General features: G+C 39.4%; 1 protein-coding gene across 8 annotated transcripts in view; it reads left to right on the top strand.

Moving 5' to 3' along the window:
* PPP3CA (protein phosphatase 3 catalytic subunit alpha) overlaps positions 1-18,341 on the top strand; it is a 449,539-nt gene extending 431,198 nt beyond the window's left edge. For 5 of the 8 annotated variants that reach the window (XM_027598215.2, XM_027598213.2, XM_027598216.2 and 2 more), the window contains 4 exons: positions 2,540-2,624; positions 9,327-9,424; positions 12,500-12,529; positions 15,717-18,341. In XM_027598215.2, the coding sequence (XP_027454016.1) occupies positions 2,540-2,624; positions 9,327-9,424; positions 12,500-12,529; positions 15,717-15,913 (410 nt within the window). In that variant the 3' untranslated portion in view covers positions 15,914-18,341. The remainder of the gene's footprint in view (positions 1-2,539; positions 2,625-9,326; positions 9,425-12,499; positions 12,530-15,716) is intronic. The other 3 variants (XM_027598214.2, XM_027598218.2, XM_027598221.2) reach the window with 1 other exon arrangement.
* The last annotated feature ends 789 nt before the right edge of the window (positions 18,342-19,130 follow it).

Raw genomic sequence — 19,130 nt, 5'->3', positions numbered from 1 at the left:
TTGGGAGTACACCTATGAATACAATGAATCATAAAGTAGAATAATCTATTACATGCTCTTCAGTAAGTCATTTGATCTGAAAAAAATTAGGAATGACAGACTGGCTCTGACTATCAGAATGTTGATTTTACATTTCAAATTTAGAATTTATTTGAGTATTTTTCTGAGAATCAGTTAATGCTGAGCTGAAAGGACAGGTCTATATAATTTCTTTCCCTCCTTTTCCAACTTAGTTTCTTACTTTTCTTTGCTCTGGTTGTGGTTTTTACAAGGCCTTTATTGAAAATTTTCTAGTAGATTATTCTTCCTATATATTTTTCACTTATTTTCTTTTGTGTTTTCCCTTTCTCATTTCTCTTAAATATATACAGTTTTATTTCTAGCTATTCCTTTTTGCTGCTTTTCTTACTGTGCTTCTAAATAAATCCTTTCCTAGAGACCATCTAAAAGTCTGATGTCCCTGTGCTGCATTTTAGGTAATTTATTGTATAAAGCATCCTTTTTTTTTTTAAAGATTTTGTTTATTTATTTGACAGAGACATGGTGAGAGAAGGAACACAGGCAGGGGGAGTGGGAGAGGGAAAGCAGGCTTCCCGCGGAGCAGGGGGCCCGACGTGGGGCTCGATCCCAGGACCCTGGGATCATGACCTGAGCCGCAGGCAGACGCTTAACGACTGAGCCGCCCAGGCGCCCCTGTATAAAGCATCTTAATTGCAAACCATAGGTAGTAAATATTGTTAGAAACCCAGGATAAAGTTCGAGGCAGGGATCCAGCACAGACACTGTTTTCTTCTCAAACGTTCTGGCCAACAGTGTGTAATTCAAGGAACCTAGCGGATGAGAATCCATGGTTCCACTTAATCATTAGAAAAACTGGATTGGAGAGTGGTTTTCTCTCATGCATTGAAACTTCCTCTACTCATCTTCAGGCAGAATAGCTGCTAGTAGTAAGTCCTGCCAGGCAGTATGTTGGGAGATACCTGCCATGGTGTGACTGCCACAAGAGAGAAAGAAATGGTCAAAAATGTGGGGCTGTGTTCAGGTCAGAGAGACAAGGTGAAGAAGCCAGCTCGCTGGTATGCACCTCCTGGGGAACACCTATGCGTGTGTGAGGTGGGTGTGCCCTAATAGCATTTTTGCCAAATTAATCCCCTCGGGAGAAGACAGTGGCCCGTTATGTTTTCCTTTTCCTCGGGGAGAGAGAAAAGCAGAGGGTTTGTTTTTTTTTTTTGTTTGTTTGTTTGTTTTTCCTCCAGACAGTTCAAAATTGTGTGTGTTGATGTGTTTTCTTTCTTAGAGAAATGTTAGGGTGGTGATTAATTGTTTGACTCTCATCAAACAATGAAAAAGACTCCAAATCTTAAATGTGAGATGAGAAAAAGCAGAACTCTTTCCTTCCCAAAAGGTCAGAAAGCTTGTCCTCATCACAGATTAAAAGACCAAAACTTATACCAGTTAGCACTCAGAGGCTGCAGTCTCTGAACAAATTACCCGACTTAAGTTGTTCATTTGGATTAGGAACATTTCTGATATTATCTGAAAAGAATATTCTGTTGTATTTCTGTTAGTGGCAGTAGAACTGGAAAAACAATCGTCTTGTGTTAACAGTTTCTACAAAGTCCCATATAATGTATAAAAAAAAGGTATCTTAGCCCCTTTACCTTGGATTATAATAATCTTAAGAAGACAGGTGTTTTCCTGTGATGTGCACTTCTCCAAACATGCTTTGGGAGTTTAATAAAAAATAAAAGAGATTCACCAAAGATCATATAGTATTATTTTTAAAACATGATAAAAAATGTTTACAGTAACAATAACCTGCATAGATTAATTTTTTTTTTCATTTGGAAAATACAATATGTGGTCGAAGTTACTCAGACCCGTGTGTAACTTTTTACATAACTACTAAAATACAAACCATGCCACCATCTCTCACTAAATCCAATGCAGTAGTTTTCCATTTTCCCCTCTAGAACTTGTGAACCAGCAGAAGATGAAAGAGTATCAAGTGCTAAAACAAATGTTTTATGGCCATTAAATAACATACATGAGGTTTCAGGGAACTTAGGGAGTTGAGACTCCCTAGTTTCATCACTTCAAGGGAGAACTTTCGAAAAAGCAGTTTCCTAAAGTAGTCTTCTCAGCATGGAGTCCGGAAATGAGTAGAAAATCCTGGTGACTCACTTGTTTCTTCTTGCCAATACACACTCTCTCTGTATAAACAGAAAAGAAGGGAATTCAGTCAGAAGAGAAGCGTAGGAACCTACCCAGTCAGCTCCATGATTTTTCTCTTTACCCACCTCCCTTTGGAAAAAATCTCGAAAGTTGCACTTTGGCATTTTGGGGATCACTCAAGAACCACATCCAAGTATTAATGGCCAGATGGATAGGTTTTTAAAATTAATTCAGAGATAAATCCACTGGGGGGGGGAGGGGAGATGGTTTTGCTTACTATAGTTGGTTATATATCTAAACTTGTAAAATAATTACAGTTAGATAAAAGGTCACTGACTGCTTAACTCTCTGTTTTAAAACATAGGAGCGACAGCTGCAGCCCGGAAGGAGGTGATTAGGAACAAGATCCGAGCAATAGGCAAAATGGCCCGAGTGTTCTCGGTTCTCAGGTGGGATCATCGTTCTGGTATTTCTGTTTTGAATGTGATTATGTGTCACTTCATAAAAATTCTAATACTGTGATCTGGTAACTTAAGTACTTTACTAGAAAATTTGCTTTTTCTTAGTTATTCTTTTCTTTTAAATGGGATTGTTCATTCCTCACTTTCTTAGTCAAATTGAAATATATCAAATCATTTCCTCAGAAGAAGCCTTTAAATGGGCTATTTCACGTTTTATCACTATTTGCCCCTGGACTTTAGAACATTTATTTCACAATAGGTTGAACTTGTGGCGAAATAGGAAAGCTCTTATAATTCATTTTATTTTTCATTCTGGCTCTGTGGTAAAAGATGAATTTATCAGGTGCATTTCACTAGATTTCTAGGAAATGAACATTAACCATTGAGCCGGCTCATGTAAATCTGTATTAGTCTAATAAGTCATTGAGAGAAAAATAGTTATTTAATGTTTCAATTCGCATGCAGTGGTTATTTTTTAAATAGATCATGAATCATGTTATTACTAATCCTGCATTGCAAAAACAAATGTTTTCTTGAAGAGAACTAACTACACTTTTCTTTATTTAAATTCTATTATCTACTATTAGGTAAGACAAAGTAACATATTTCTGCTCAAAAACTTTGAAATATGGCATATTTATATCTAAGGAGTATATGGTCAATTCACAATTACTCATTAACAAGGATAAATAGGCATACCTTGCAAAACAGACCATTTCCATAGTATATGATTCATAACCAAATTTTTGCCAAATTTTTGTCTCAACTCTTCCTCCTCGAGTAGCTATATGGGCTCTTTTGATTTCTCCTCTCGCTGTGTCTAGCCTACCCCTGGTAGAGTCACTAGAGAATAACCAAATAGCTTGTTGCCAAAAGCAAGGAGCCATGAAAAAGATGAAAGGCAATATCATCCTTCCTTAAAGACACCGAATCAAAGTCAATAGTATCTCTGCATCGGCCAGTCAAACCCTGAAAAGTCATGTTAAAGCTGAGAACAGAGCATCGTTGCTTCTTACAGCCTAATGAAGGAGGCTGCCTGGACTGTAATGCTTCATATTCCTGACTGCATTTCCAGGCCTCGCTCACTCATTCAGTAATAGATACGCACTGATTGTATGCCATGAAGAGAAAAGGCAATATAGGGGGGTAGCAAGTGGGAGATGAGACTCTTATTTTAGTGGGTGGCCAACAAAGAACTTTCTGAATAATAGCATTTGAGTAGGAAGTGTGGGGTGACCTTCATGAAGATGCAGAGTTAAGAGTGTTTAAGGCAAAAGGAATAGCAGGTGCAAAGATTCTTAGAAACCAGTTTAGCAGTTTTGAGGGCCAGCAAGGAGGTCTGTGTGGCTGGAAAAATGTCTTGTGGGAGCGAAAGACCATGTGAAGATCAGAAGTCCACTGGAACCTCTGCAGAATCACTTGCTTGTTTATCATGCCTCACATTTACCAATAAACACCTTGATTTTTTTTTTTTTCTATCTGTAGTCTCTGTGGGGAGAAGTAAAAACAGTGCCAAAATTTCCAAGTGAAAGTGTATTTAAGGAAGAAGGGGAAGCCTTTCTTAATATAAAAATTTGTCTCCATCCATGTTAGTTTTCAAACCATATGAAGGTGGTAGGGGCAATGCTATAGAATCATAGGTAGGTCTTAAAATTGGAAAGTGCCTCCAGTCCCCTGCCTATGGGTACATAGATGTAATTATTCCCAGCTGAGAGGTGGTCCATTTGCCCCCAGTGATGATCAGTGACTTGACTGAGATTGCACACATTGATGGAAAAGAAAAGCGAGGTATATTGTATTGCTCTCCTATAATAAAAGCATTTATACTAACTCTGCAGAATGCAGGGGGTGGTGTCTAGCCTGAGAAAAGAAAGTGAAGCTTAGTAAGTAATGATTGCGTGTTAGACATGTACAGTATACTGAATCAGGCACAATGAATAGCAAATTGGAATGACAGACATGTGGACTCTAAACTAATATAAGACAATGAAATGTGAACTAAATACATGAAGAGATGCTCTGCTGTCGAAGAAGACAGGGCTCCATGGAGCTCTTCTATTCCCTGAAAAAATAAATAAATAAAAAAGTTCCTGAAGAGCTTGACATTGGAGGAGTGCTGTGAAGGATAGGCTGGATTCCATTAGGTGGTGAATTGTGGGACAGTCATGCCTGGGAGCTAAGTCATCAAGCTCACAGTCACATGGTCCTAAGAGCAATGCTTTATGGGCTCTTGCTAAGTGCCAGGTGCCCTGCCTCGTAGTGTATGCATTTCACAGTAATCCACACAGCAAGCTTGCAAGCGAAGCAATGTGTCCAAACTCAGTGTGCAGCACTACTGAGTGTCTGACTAGAATGGTGTAGCCAGTGAATTCTAAGTATTCAAAAGAGCTGGGTCTTAAGACATGAAGGTAAGTGAGGAATCTAGGGAAAAGTGAAGCTGAAAAATGTATTTAAGTCCAGATCCTTGATAGCCTTGAATAGCATGGTCATGGTAAAATATTTAATTTTTTGCATGGAGGCAGTGAGCGTCACAGGATGGTTTTCATAGGATGAGAGGCAGGCCCCAACCCATTTTTAGATATTATGTTAGTGGCAGCGTGAAGACTGGGTAACAAGACGACTTACTGACATCAAGGAGGACATCTTGGAAGCGATTGAACTAATCCAAGCCAATTGGGCTATAGGAGGAAAGATACAAAGGAAGAGACAAAAGGAATTTGTGAAGCTGGAAATTTTTAAATGTAACGAATGGATGTGAATGGATGTAAATGTGTCAGGCACAGCTGTCCAGCATATCCCTTACACTGTGGTAATTTGCCACAATACAAGGGAATCAGAACACTGTCTTACAGCAGCATGGGCGGGGTGGGTGCAGGCGTGTTGCCTACGATCCACCAATCAAATGAATGCACAGAAAACATCTGTTTCAAAATGAGCATTGTGAGGAGGCAGGAAGTGGGGAAGGTGACTCCTCTCTCAGGTGTGAAACCTGAGGGGCCAGCAGAAGAACTCCTTCCTCAGCATTTTGGGGGCTAACTATACAGCATTAACATGAGCCTAGGTGTTGGCTCTGAACAGTGGCGGCAGATGCCGCAGCGTGGATGGGCACTGGTACTTTTCTGGGCTGCAGAGCGTTCAAGTCTGGCTCTCTGGATCTGTGAGCTCTTTCATATCCTTTAGTACATCTCTCTGCTGTCAGAATTAGCCAGAGTAGGTTCTGTCATTTGCTCCAAGAATTCTGACCTACGCAAGGGGTGATGAGGGAGAGGATATGTTCTAAGAATATCCCATAGAGATTCTAGCCTCTGCGACGGATAGGATGATAGTGCTGTTATCTAAGAAAGAGGCAGTATTTCTCCATTTAAATATCTAACAGGTATTTTGGGGGAGGACTGCAATAAATTGAATCGGGCCTCTTTTCCTCTGGGGTGCCGGTGGAATATTCGCTCAGAGACAGGCAGGAATTCTGCCCTGGAGCTTTAGAGAGAGACGAGGGTAGGAAATGCTGTCATGAGAGGGAACACAAGACTGAAGCGGCGTAAGTGGATGGTCTCGCTATGAAAGAGAGTGGATGTAGGAGAAAAAGACAAGAATCCTCTCGAACAGTGCTTTGCAGTAGAAATATAATGTGAGCCACATCTGTAAGTTGACATTTTCTGGAAGCCACAGTAAAGGAGTAGAAAGAAACAGGTGAAGTTAATTTTAAGAATGTCTTCTATAGAGCACATACATTGAGAATGTTATCCCTTCAGTGTGTAGTTGGTATAAAACTTCTGAAGGAGATGTTTCACATTCTTACTTTTGTATTAAGTTTATGAAACCCTGTGTACATTTCATACTGATAGCACCTCTCAAGTTGGGTTTCGAGTGGGTAAGAGCCACACGTGGCTGGGAGCCTCCGTTTTAGAAAGCACAGGTGTGAAGCCAAAGGGAAAAGGTCATCCAAGGGACTGAGAAGGGGACGCCGGAGGAGGAGGAGAACCAGGGAAGGAAGCGTTCCCGACCTGGGCCAGGAGTCTTTCCGGAAGGGGGGTGTGGTCAGCAATGGGGAGCACGGCAGAGGTCAGAGGTGTCTGAGTGAGTGAGGACTCCGCAGACATGGTTGGAATTGAGGAGTCCCCAGTTCCAGAAAGCTGCCGGAAACTATAAAAGCTTGGGTTTTGTGTGCAACCGCAAGGAAAAGAAGCAAGGAAGCCTGATTTCAAATATGAATGCAAAGAGAAAGATGTATGTTCATTTCTTTAGAGGTACTCCCAATTTCCAAATCCATATATTAGCATTTAAGATTATTTCTTCTTTATGTGATCTCTACTGGTTTGACAGCAGAAGCCTGAAAAGGTTGCAGTACCTATTTGAGGGCAAACAGTGATTAATGGCCATCTCAGACCTAACACTGCCACTCTCCATTCTATTTTCCTTTTACTCATTCTTTTATAAATGTGTTTTGAGTGTGGACTGTGTACCAGGTGCTGTTCTGGTCTAGATACTTAAAACAACAACAACAACAACAACAACAACAACGGAATAAATAAACTGCATAGTTTTTCAGGGGTAATAAGCGCTTTAGGTAAAAATAAAACCAGCAAGGGGAGATAGGGAGTGTATATATATATAGCCTTCTAAAGAAGTCCTCACTCAGAGGGCTATACTTGAGCAGAGATTCGAAGGCAAGGAGGTAGTGAGCCATGCAGATACTGGAGGGAGAGTGTGCCAAACCAGGGTAGAGCCCTGAGGCGAGGTGTGCCAGATGTGTTGGAGGGACACTAAGGGAAGTAGACACTGGTAGGAAACGGAGTCCGACAGATGGGTGAGGTTAGGAGAGCGTGGGTTGGGAGTTAGTTTTCAAAGGCTGTGGTCAAACCTAAAAATTTTGCCTTTCACCCTTAACAAGAGGAGAAGACTTGGGAAAGCTTTGAATAGGAAGTGGCAGGATCTGCATACGTATTAAAAGGCCCAGCCTGTCTGCTACACTGAGAATAGACAGGGATGGGGGCAGAGAGTGTGATGAGGATGGAGCAGGGAGACCAGTAAAGAAGCTGCTGGAAAAATCCAGGCAAGAGATGCTGGTGGGAAGCAAAAGAAGTCAGCCACCGTGAAAGGCTACATCTTGTATGATTCCGCCTGTCTGAAACATCCAGAAGAAGCAAATGTACAGAAAGTAGATTAGTGGTTACATAAGGGTGAAAGAAATGGAGAGCCACTCTGATGGACACAGGTTTTCTTTTGGGGCAATGAAAATATTTTAAAATTGATTAAGGTGATTGTTTCACAACTCTGTGAATGCACTAAAAACCATTGATTAAATCACATAACTTTACATGGATGAATTATATGGGATGTTACTTCTACTCCATAAACCTGTTTTAAAAAGAGAGGTGTTGGATTGTGAGAATGGCAAGCTGCTGGAAATACTTTGAGGGTAGAGCCCTCAAGGTTTGCCGATTGAATGGAAGTGCGAGGAGGTAGAGAGAGGACAGGAGCGAAGGGGTGATTCCTTAACGAAAAGATGAAGCTTAACGAAACTTAACGAAAAGATGAAGCTGAAGGAAGGTTGTGGATGTAGCTGGTTGGGGGGGTAGTTTAGGAATTCTGTTTGGGTCATGTTAGATAGCTTCATAAAAACGTGGCTTTGGTAGTTCTACATATTGCAGATGTTATATATATATATTTGTATTATAAACACTTTCTGATTGTAGAATTACAGTGTCTGCTACTTGGAAAGAGATGAACGTATTCCTATTTCATGGTTATTTAATCATGATGATTTATTAATAAATCAAAGTGATTAATAGTGCTGTGACTAATAAACAACCATGAAATGTTGATGTACAGAAGACTGTAAAACAATCGTCACAATGAGTAATACAATAATGTTCTATTAGCAAATCAGTGGGGGGAGACACTGCTGAAAAGAAAAGGTGGTTGCTTTCCTGGCTGGTTGTCATTATTGGTCTACTTATCATGTGATATCAAAATTATTTAATAGCCCCCTGAATGTAACTTCTAGTTCCCTATTCTATAAACCACGGAGTTGTTTTGTTTGTCTGTTTGTTTTTATCTCTCATATATACTCTTTGGTTTTCTCTCCGGAGAGAAATAAGTTCCACTCATTTCTGCTGAGCTTTGGCTGGAAAACTTACATCAGCACTCTGTGGGACTCATTTTAACATATTTATGGGTGTCACGGTGGATGCCCAGCAAACACTCTGTATGGCGATGCCAGCTTACAAAATATGAATTGTTTTCTGTATCTTTGGGACTCGGAAGAGGCTGAGCCTGTGCAAGTGTATAATCGTAAACTAGCATGGCAGCTGTCCACTGACGTGACATGGCTTCTATATGAGTGTATAAAAACACTCATATAGGGTGTTTGAGGGGCGCCTGGGTGGCTCAGTCTTTAAGTGTCTGCCTTCGGCTCAGGTCGTGATCCCAGGGTCCTGGGATCCAGCCCCGCATTGGGCTCCCTGCTGGGAGGGAAGCCTGCTTCTCCCTCTCCCACGCCCCCTGCTTGTGTTCCCTCTCTTGCTGTGTCTCTCTCTGTCAAATAAATAAATAAAATCTTAAAAAAAAAAAAAAAATCCAGAGAGCCTAGGTGGAGGTAAATGCGAGTTCTACTATGCATTTTTCTCTCCTTTTTTTTTTGAAAGAAAATCCAAGTTAATGTCCCCCCCTCCCCTTGTGCCTTTGCAGAGAAGAGAGCGAGAGTGTGCTGACGCTGAAAGGCTTGACCCCCACGGGCATGCTCCCCAGCGGAGTGCTTTCTGGAGGGAAGCAGACACTGCAAAGCGGTAAGCAGGCCCAGTGGTACGAGTGTGTGCGGGGCAGCTCAGGCCGCGGGGTCCTTAGAGCCCTGATTTATTCACCCACGTAAGGGCGGCCTCAGTCTTCAGCTCTTCTCAGCGGAAGAAGGGCTGAAACCCCACATCAGTTTGACCAGTCCTGTTGGACAGAATAGCTCCCTCGTCCCCGGACTGCGTCTTCGCCCCCACCCACAGCCCACCCCGCCATCCCCCGTGTACGCAGTCACCGCACCTGCAGGCCCGGGACAGCCCACTGAGGTTGGCCACACGCGGGATAGCTTTGACAGCTTTGAGCCATTCCGCTGCTAAAAACAACTTTTTTAAATTACGTTTCTGGTAAATGTTCTGGCTATCTATGTGATTGAAAAAAATAAATAAATAAACACACGCGTAAATACACGTCCGGTCGTATTGTAGTGGAGAACGGAAGGCCATCAAAAGGGTGACTTCATTATCTACTTGAATACAAGTTGGGAGTCATATGTGTCTTTTCTCTGATTTCTCCATCCAAAACATAAGAGACTGAGTAGAACCACATTGTATTTTTGAAAAAAATACCTTCTTTTAAGATAGAGATTTTTTTTTTTTTTTAATGAAAATGTGTAGCTTTCTGGACTAGTGCTGTCTAGTAGAACTTTTTGTGATGATGGAAATTTCTGTATCCGTACAGAGGCCACTGGCAACAGCTGACTATGGAGCACTTGAAATACAGCTGGTACAGCTGAGAGACCGAAACGGAAGTTTTTTATTTTAGCTAATTTGTATTAATTTGCTTCACATAGCCACATGTGACTAATGGCCACCACATCAGACAGCACAGAGCTGTATATTCTTTTACGTTTGTGATTTTGTCTTGCTGTCTATTTTAACTAATAGTATCATTAATTAGAGTCCAATTTTAATAATACATGATGAAAATTTGCTATTAGATTAGACTTTAACTAAATCGATGAGTAAAAAAATCAATAAAACAAAAATCCGTTATAACATTTTGAAAACTAATCTCAGCCTCTTGCTTATTTTCCCATATCTTTCCCTGAATCTTTTTTTGTGGTTTTTTTTTTTTTTTTTTTTTCCTATCTCTATCCTTCAGTCTAGAAGATTCAAGTATTCCTATGGTTACCTGATTTAGACACACCTCTTCTATGTAGAGAATCATGCTCAGCATCACTATAGTTTTATTTTCACATGAATTTATTCCAAAATCAGTGTCTCTGGTTTCCACAAAAAGACACAAATTTGTAAATGAAGATAGGACAATGCATAGAAGTCAATTTCCCCTTGAATTTATAACTAAAAATTATTCTAATAACTTAAAAAAAACAAAAGAAAATTTCTCCCACCAAAATAAACATGCTCTCTAAAAAAGTTAGCATAAATGGATCATTTGTATGCCCAAAATGCACAATTACCTAAATGACTAAAATCTGCATAGTTTCTGATAAGCACATTTTAAGGTTCAGCGAGTGTATTATCAGAGACTATGGGTCACATTTTCTTTGGAAGGATACATTTAATAATGGGCAGTGCATATTACTGATACGTTGGTGCTGGTGTGGTTCCAGATTTTTGCTTTACTTTTGAACTTAAGTTATTTAAGTTCTTAAAATTCTTTGTTTTGTTTCTAGATTTTCACTTGTATTTTAAATTAGGTTATTCAGTTTTCTTTTCTGTTACTTTATGTTGAATCCGTTGGTTTGTGTTATTCTGTGTTGAACTCTCACATGCACAAACACATACACATATAACAGACATACAGGCTGGAACCTCATTCATCCTGAGAACTTGAAAACGCAATATATATATTTCCCCTTAACGCTATTATATATATTTAAGCCACATCCATTAAAACAATTTCAAAATCCACTGTCTGGATTGCAAATTGTCAAAAAGAAGAAACTGCTTAAGGCTTTACTGTTTAGCTTTTCTCCATGGTGGTAAACATTTTACATTTTTATCAGAAGGAATTTAGAATGCACTGTAAGGACATTATAGTGCACATTTGGCAGTTGCTCTAGTTTTAAAACCTTAAATTACAAAACATATGCAAATTAAAGCCAAGGGGTAGAATTTTAATATTAAACATTTTGGAGTTACAGAGAAGTTTTGCATTTTAGCCCTTAATTAGGGAAATAGCCACTAGCCTTAATAACATGGAAGGCCTCATACACCTGTATTAGTGATAATATAGACCCTAACCTTATTATGAAAATTGCTGAGAAAGCAATGGGCTTTTAAAGTGTTGCCTCTGAAATATGCTGAGGTTTCAGGATTTGAACTGCCTCTTTAAAATGCTGATAGAATTATTACTGCAACTGACATGTTACCACTTGATTATAGTAGCATTTCAAGAATTTCCTTCCCATAGATGGTATTCAGTAAGGAAAACTGACTTTAAATTGGGTTCCCTGGCAAAGGAAGTCCCGTCTATATATATATTGTTGCCCACCTTTTCCCCTTCTCTCTCACCACTCCAGACAAGCTCTGTGTTTGTCTTCAAAGGAGTTACATGCACTATCAGCTCAGATGCATTGATTTTATTCTTCCTCTAGATTAGCACACACATACACATACTCTACTTTTCCACCGCACTAAATCACGCTATTTAATATTAAAAGGTGTGAATCATCCCACTGATATTATGACACTGCTTCGAGTTGTGCCATTTTGTCTAGCATTTTCAAATCATAAATCACCAGGCATAGTAGTGGTTTTATTATACGTTCTGTGTCAGACTAAGATTGACCTAGTCTCTTACCGATTCAATCTAAGTAAAAGAAAATTGTCCTGTTTTTCAAGAGGGTTGACCATGTTGTCATTTATTTCATGAACAAACGCCAGTTCACTCAGATTGGTGTCTCCAACTCATAAAATAAACTTCTCATTTTTGTCATGTTTTTTCCTTTCTTTTTACCATTTCTGTTTTGTCGTCTGTGCCAGAATCCAGCACGTACAGGAACATTAATTCTCTGAGCTCCCTTGATCGTCTCTGATTTGTTCTTAGAGTTAAAAATCCTCTGCTCATTTTTCTCATTCATTTTGCACCCCCTTTCTTCTCTTCAGCTACTGTTGAGGCTATTGAGGCTGATGAAGGTAAATTGGCCAGTCCCCTTTCTGTTGTACCTGCAACAGATAAGGGCTCTGCTGGGTGTATTCATTTTTTTATTTTTTTATTTATTTTTTATTTTTTTGCTGTAGCTTGTACAGAGTGTGTGGGTGTTGGGCTAACAGTTGTGGCTCAGTATTAACCAAAATGTTCTTGCTTTAAAGGGGAAAATGTCCTTTTATGGTTTGTTTGTTTGTTTTTTTTTCCCCTTAACGCTATGTTTGACTTTGTACACAACGAACCTAGTATAGTCACAGAAAACCAAAGGATTACATATCTTGAATGACGTGGGGTGGGAGTTATGGCAGCTGTTTTGACAAATATCGCATAAAATAATATTCTTTGAGCTGAACCATGTCCCTCCCTCGAATCATTTTCAGTCAGCACTGAAAAGAAGAGAAGAAAAAAGCTTTATTAAATCTCGTCTCCAGAAGTTTCTAGCCAAAAAAAAAAAAAAAAGTGTTCATTTGAATAGTGCTTTGTTGTAGTTCAACATTATTTCATGTCTCAAAAAGATATTCCACCGTGGGACAGCTATGTATGAGATAAACAGTTCCGCTAGTCTTACAAATTTTAACCTACTGGTGTTTGTGGGACGGTTAGCACCATTAAGGTATTATAAAGAGTTCACAAGTCCCCAGTGGTTGTGGCAGTGGCCATGACAAGAACAGTGACTGTCCAGTCCTCACTCAGTTGATGGTTCACTGAGGGTCTGCTTGGCGCCGGGCACCGTGCTATGCGCTGTACAGGAATTGTACCCCACCCACTGTGTCCTAGCACTGCAAGGGGACAATAGCGTTGGCCCTCTAGAAATTACTTTTGAATCAAGTGCTTGAGCAACATACAGTTATGAGAGGATTGCCTATCAAAATAGTTTTTTAATATTATCCATACCATACCCTCCGGAAATTTCAAAAAAGAATACTTTGAAGTTCCCCTTTAAAACAAAATTCTTCAGTTGTATTTTGTTCTTGCAAGATCACTTTTTTTTTATTTTTTCCCAAAATTGTGTGCATATGGTCCTTCAATCCGATGTAAAAAGTGCCACTTTAGACTGTCGAATTTGCATATGATTTGGTTACAGTAGGGGAAATGATAGCACTGTAAGAGAAAATACAACTGCTTCCTAAATAGCAGTGAATAAACTGCTATTTATGTGGGAATTCTCTATTCCTCTTGGCAAATTCTAATCTGCAGTGTGCATTCTTGTTGATAGTTTGGCTGTTTTCTGTGGTTTCTGTGACTCTGTGTTGTGTTAAGTATACTACCAATGTAAATTGCTAATACCCATTGTCTGACCAGCAACTACAGCAGAGCACATTCTTCCAGACCAGGGTTAGAGATTTGATTAGAGACAGAGCCCCATTCGGGACGTATCCATTGTTCCAGCTAGAGTTTGAATTTCTACGCTCTCACCCTATTGGCTTTTAAAACCCTGAGATGCCTCTTTTACCATTTAAATTAATAAAATCGCTTCATAAATTATCATGTTGACAAACTTCTGTATTTATTCATTATGATGAAATGATATTCACAGTGGTTTAGAAAAAGAATAGAATACCACTTAATACCACTTTGTGCCATTATTTTGTCCCTCAAAATAATTGAGTATTCAGGGTGGGTGCTCATTAGACAGCTCTATTATTTTGCAGTTTATTACCAAATTAGAGAAGAATTCAGAAGCTTTGCTTTGGGCCTTGGTCTTTCCTCGTTTCCCCATCTTCTTCCTCTCACAGTTGACTAATCACCATTTTGCTAACCTTTAAAATGCAGAGGGGTAACAAACTATTTCGCATCCTTTAATGAGTTTGGAAGCAATGGTGTAGATCTTCTAAGAATCTCATCCATATTAGTGAAAGGCACTGCACATTTGTGTAGGATTGGCTGGCAAAGTTTCAGCTTGAACCTGCTTTCCTTTTTTTTTTTTTTCCCCCAAATAAGGTGGGAAGGATAAAGGTACCCTGAAATTGTCCCCAATCAGCCATGGAGATGCAGCCCAATTCAGCACTGGTGATTGGCCCTTCAGTATCTGGCTTGCACGTCACAGGAAGTAAAGCAAACTGATGTCATTGTTGGTTCCCCGTATGTACTCTATTTTCAGCTCACTGGTTGGTGCACCCACTGAAGAAGTCATTAAGTTTCTTGCACAAATGCCTGCTCTATCTCTGCAGCACACTAAGGGTTAATGAAAAAAATTAAATATCCATACGCCCCCTTGAGAATGCCATGTTTTCACTGAATAGGGCCCAAACCAATCCTGTCATTTTTGCTGAAAGTTGTGAAAGGCATTTTCCCCTTATTCTTGAAGCATCACTTACATCTGCATTGATCTACTAAGAAAGAGTTTTGCTTTGATTTAGGCAGTAATGGATACCAGATGAACATCAGTCTGACCTGTTTTGCTGCTGAAGGGAGGACAACGTTTTTCTACTTAGTGATCCAATCTTGGTTTTTCTGAGTTTCTCTTACCTTGTCACCCACTGCACATGCTTCCAAAGTTGAGTTAGAGAAACAGGAGTTTATAATTTCTTTTTTTTTTTCTTCATGCAACCGTTGAGTTGTTTGCCAAGAAAGTCTTTCTGGGATTCTGAGGTGGCATGGAAATGCCCCTAAAGTTAATTCCTTTTAGAGCTCCTTTTAGCTTCTGCTCTAAAGCTCTCTACTAGACTTTTAGGCACAGCTCGCCTGACGCTACTGAATTGGCCATTACTAGTACAGTGGGATAGCCAAAGGAAGGCTATGTTACGGTCTGTCTAAGGTTAGGGTGTCTGATGCAGTAATCATGCCAGTGATGTGGCCAGTTGATGTTAAGTCTAGATACCTGTCCCTGGTAGCAGCTTTCCTTTTGACATATCCACTTCGGATTTCATTGATCTAAACTCTCATGAAGAACCAGAGCAATGTTTACATCTTACTAACTTGAAGAGGACATTTTGGTTGGCAAGAGACATTGGCTGTTTTCAAACCTTTTGGTTATCTTCAGGTATGGTAAGGAGTCTGTTGTGTTGTGTTCAGGTCTCGTCATTTTGTTCTCTACTAAAGGATTCCCTCACTCACTGCGAAATCTCTAACCTCACCTGATGCAACAGCTGTGCCCTTTGTTTTCCTCTGGCTAACCTAATTTTTCTTTCTTTTTTTTTTTTTCTTTTTTTTTTTTAATGATTTTCTGTTTAGCAATCAAAGGATTTTCACCACAGCATAAGATCACTAGCTTCGAGGAGGCCAAGGGCTTAGACCGAATTAACGAGAGGATGCCACCTCGCAGAGATGCCATGCCCTCTGACGCCAACCTTAACTCCATCAACAAGGCTCTCGCCTCAGAGACTAACGGCACGGACAGCAATGGCAGTAATAGCAGCAATATCCAGTGACCACTTCCTGTCCCCCCCCTTTTTTTTTTTTTTTGAGCTGCAGGGCATGATGGGGATTGCTGCATATCAGCAGTTGGATGTTCTTGCCTCTGACGGTAGCTTATTTGCTCTGGGGGCCAGGAATTGGATTCAGTTTACACTATCATTAAAAAAGAGGGAGAGAGATAATAAACTATATTTTGGTGGGGGTGGTGATTAAACACCTCTTTTGGGTATGCCTTTTAAAAATGCTTATAGGAAAAAAAATTTAAAAAAGAAAGCTAATGCTAGTATATACTGCAATGTTAGGGGAATGAACATGTTTTCCTACTGCATTGGGGACTTCTAGATAGGTTAATGAAAGGTCTTTTATTATGTTACTGGACACGAAAACTTTGTCTAATTTCTTACTCTATTGTACGTTTACAGTCGCAGCACTAAAAATGGATGACATCAAACATTTTTAACAAAATGATGTACAAACTAAATAAGGACTATTTATTGATAATGTTTTGCTACTCTTGTCAGACAATGGCTATAAAATGAATTAGGCAGTCTTAAAAAAAAAAAAAAACAGAAAAAGAAAAAAAAAAGAATGTTGCAAATTTGTTAAAATGCCAAAAAGGACAGTTTAATTTTGTACAGATTATGCTTACCTCAGGTTTCTTTAGTGTGCTTGAATGCCCTTCTTTCCATATAACACTTAATCTTATTAATTTAGCAACGAGTATCTTTTCTTTAAGTTTTAAAAAAACTGGAATAATTACATCTATCTTTTTTTGCTGTTTATATTTAGGGTTTTTTTTTGTTGTTGATAAATCAAGTCTTGGTTGTGGCTTGCTGAATTAAATATTTATGAGTGGTGCATTTTTAAGTATAGTGAACAAGACACCATATTAAGTACAGTGATAAAGCATCTATATTCTGTAAAAAAAAAAAAATCTGCCTATGCATGTTTTTTAAGAAAAAAAAAAATGGCTGTATCGGCCTGTATGGGACTGCAATGCGCTTAGTGGTCTGACATATACTGGAAATGTATGTATACTGGCGTACTTTATATTCTCTAAAATGCTTAATGCCTTTGAAATTTTGTAATCAAAAAAGCTTTGAAAAAATCTAAAGGGGAGAGTATTCTTAAAAGTTTTTAACATAAGCTTGTCAGTGCACATATATAGATGGTGAGCATGTTTAGCAAACCTTGTGACATTTAAATAAGTTTGTAGTTACATGTGAAACTCTAAATGCATGGTAACTGTTAATGTCATAATGGTTTAGTTATTTTGTTCTGTTCTGTCAGGTGCCACAAAATATGTACTTTTTTCACTTTTTTCCCTTTGTATATCAGTTACGGGTTACAACTGGCTCATTCTGAAAACCACCACAACAAAAGTCCATTCATATTTTTTAACAATTGTATAAGTGCCCAGGTAATTCACTACAGCCTAAAGCCTTGCCTTTGTAATTTGACTTCTGAAATGTTGGCAATCAAAGCATGCACTTGTAACAATGACAAAGAAAAAGCATTTTATATTACTACTCAATAAAATGTGCATGAACTTAAAGAACTCTCATCCTTTCACTGAGTCTGCTGAAGGGATTTCTGTGCACAACCACCATGCTGTCTTTGAGGTGCTGGGCCCCCCACCGCACGTCACAGATTTACTTATTTAACAGGCTTCCTTCCCCGAGGGCCTGGTGATCTGAGGTGTGGCGCCTACTTCCGCTGGAGGAAACTTGGTGGATTTGTGTCTCAAATCAGACAAGAGGAATAAAGAACAAATGCCATCTTCTGGCTCCCTCGAATGTGGGAGCCAGTTAAGAAACCAGAGCATTCCTTTTTATTGAAAAAAAAAATTGTTATCAGGTTGTTTCAGTTGTATTGGATGCCCTATCTGCTCAAGCAAAAAGAACTAAGCTACTAAGTGCATTTTCATCACGAAAGAGAGTTGCATTTGTATTGATATGAAATTTATATACTGGCGCTCCGGCTCATATCTAATCACCAGAAGATTTAAGATACACCGAATTCCACTTTGTTTCTAACATTGTTCATTTTCAGTGCACTTTGTTTTATGTAATAAAGTATGCCTGTTATACCAAATAATAAGAATATGGCAATTAGTGATACAGTGTACCAAAACAAAGATGTTCTAGATATATTCTCTGGCAAAGACTATCCCAAATTTATTTTCATGAATACAAACATCTTTTCCCCCTGTGGATATTTTTCCACTCTTAAAAAAATGACGTCCAAGGAAAATATTTAGATGCAACTTATTAGAATGATGTGGAAGAAATGGTAATTCTTGATACCGAGGTGTTTCTTTCTGTCTTATAACTGCGGAGAAAATATCCTGACCAAAAAAAAATTCATTTTGGGGATTCCTTTCTTTTACAAATTGTGCTGAGGCAACTATGGCATAGAAATAAACATTTGACATTAAAATAAGCAATTGATGTGAGTATGGCTTGGTCTTTCTGGTCAGTAGTTAGGAAAGTAATACTGTTTACTTTTGCATAATTGTTCAGTCTATCAAAGAAATCAACGTGTAACTGAAGTTATTTCTCCAGATGGATAACACCAGTTATTAGAGCTTTCTCCTTCATTTTTAAGGAACCTGTTGAATTCTTGAGTTATTTATGCCAGTGCATCTTTGGCCGTACACACACACACACACACACACACACACACACACACACACACAGAAACCGCCTCCTGTTCCCCTCCTTCACCCACCCTTAGGGTGACTTACCTCCTAAGAGGTTCAGAGTCCGTGCTGAGTGGTCATCTCACTTTTTTTTTTTTAAAGATTTTATTTATTTATTTGACAGAGAGAGACACAGTGAGAGAGGGAACACAAGCAGGGGGAGCGGGAGAGGGAGAAGCAGGCTTCCCGCGGAGCAGGGAGCCCAATGTGGGGCTCGATCCCAGGACCCTGGGACCATGACCTGAGCCGAAGGCAGACGCTTAACGACTGAGCCACCCAGGCGCCCCAGTCATCTCGCTTCTTAAGGTGTCAGAACTAGATTTGACCGACCCTCAGCAATATTTCTTATCCAGAGTATCCTCTACATTTATTCTTTTATTTTTGAAGAAAAGAAAGAAAAATCTTCAGAGACTAAACTTGTATGATGAGGGGAGCAAAGTGGAGTGGTGGGGGACATCTCTGCACATTGACATTGGCATGCCTTAGCCTAGAGCGTCAACCTGGAAGCATCTTGCCCTGTCAGCCCAGGA

The sequence above is a fragment of the Zalophus californianus genome, chromosome 2 (genome assembly GCF_009762305.2).
Source record: "Zalophus californianus isolate mZalCal1 chromosome 2, mZalCal1.pri.v2, whole genome shotgun sequence".
NCBI classification, from domain to species: domain Eukaryota; kingdom Metazoa; phylum Chordata; class Mammalia; order Carnivora; family Otariidae; genus Zalophus; species Zalophus californianus.
This window is presented reverse-complemented; position numbering and strand designations above follow the sequence as displayed.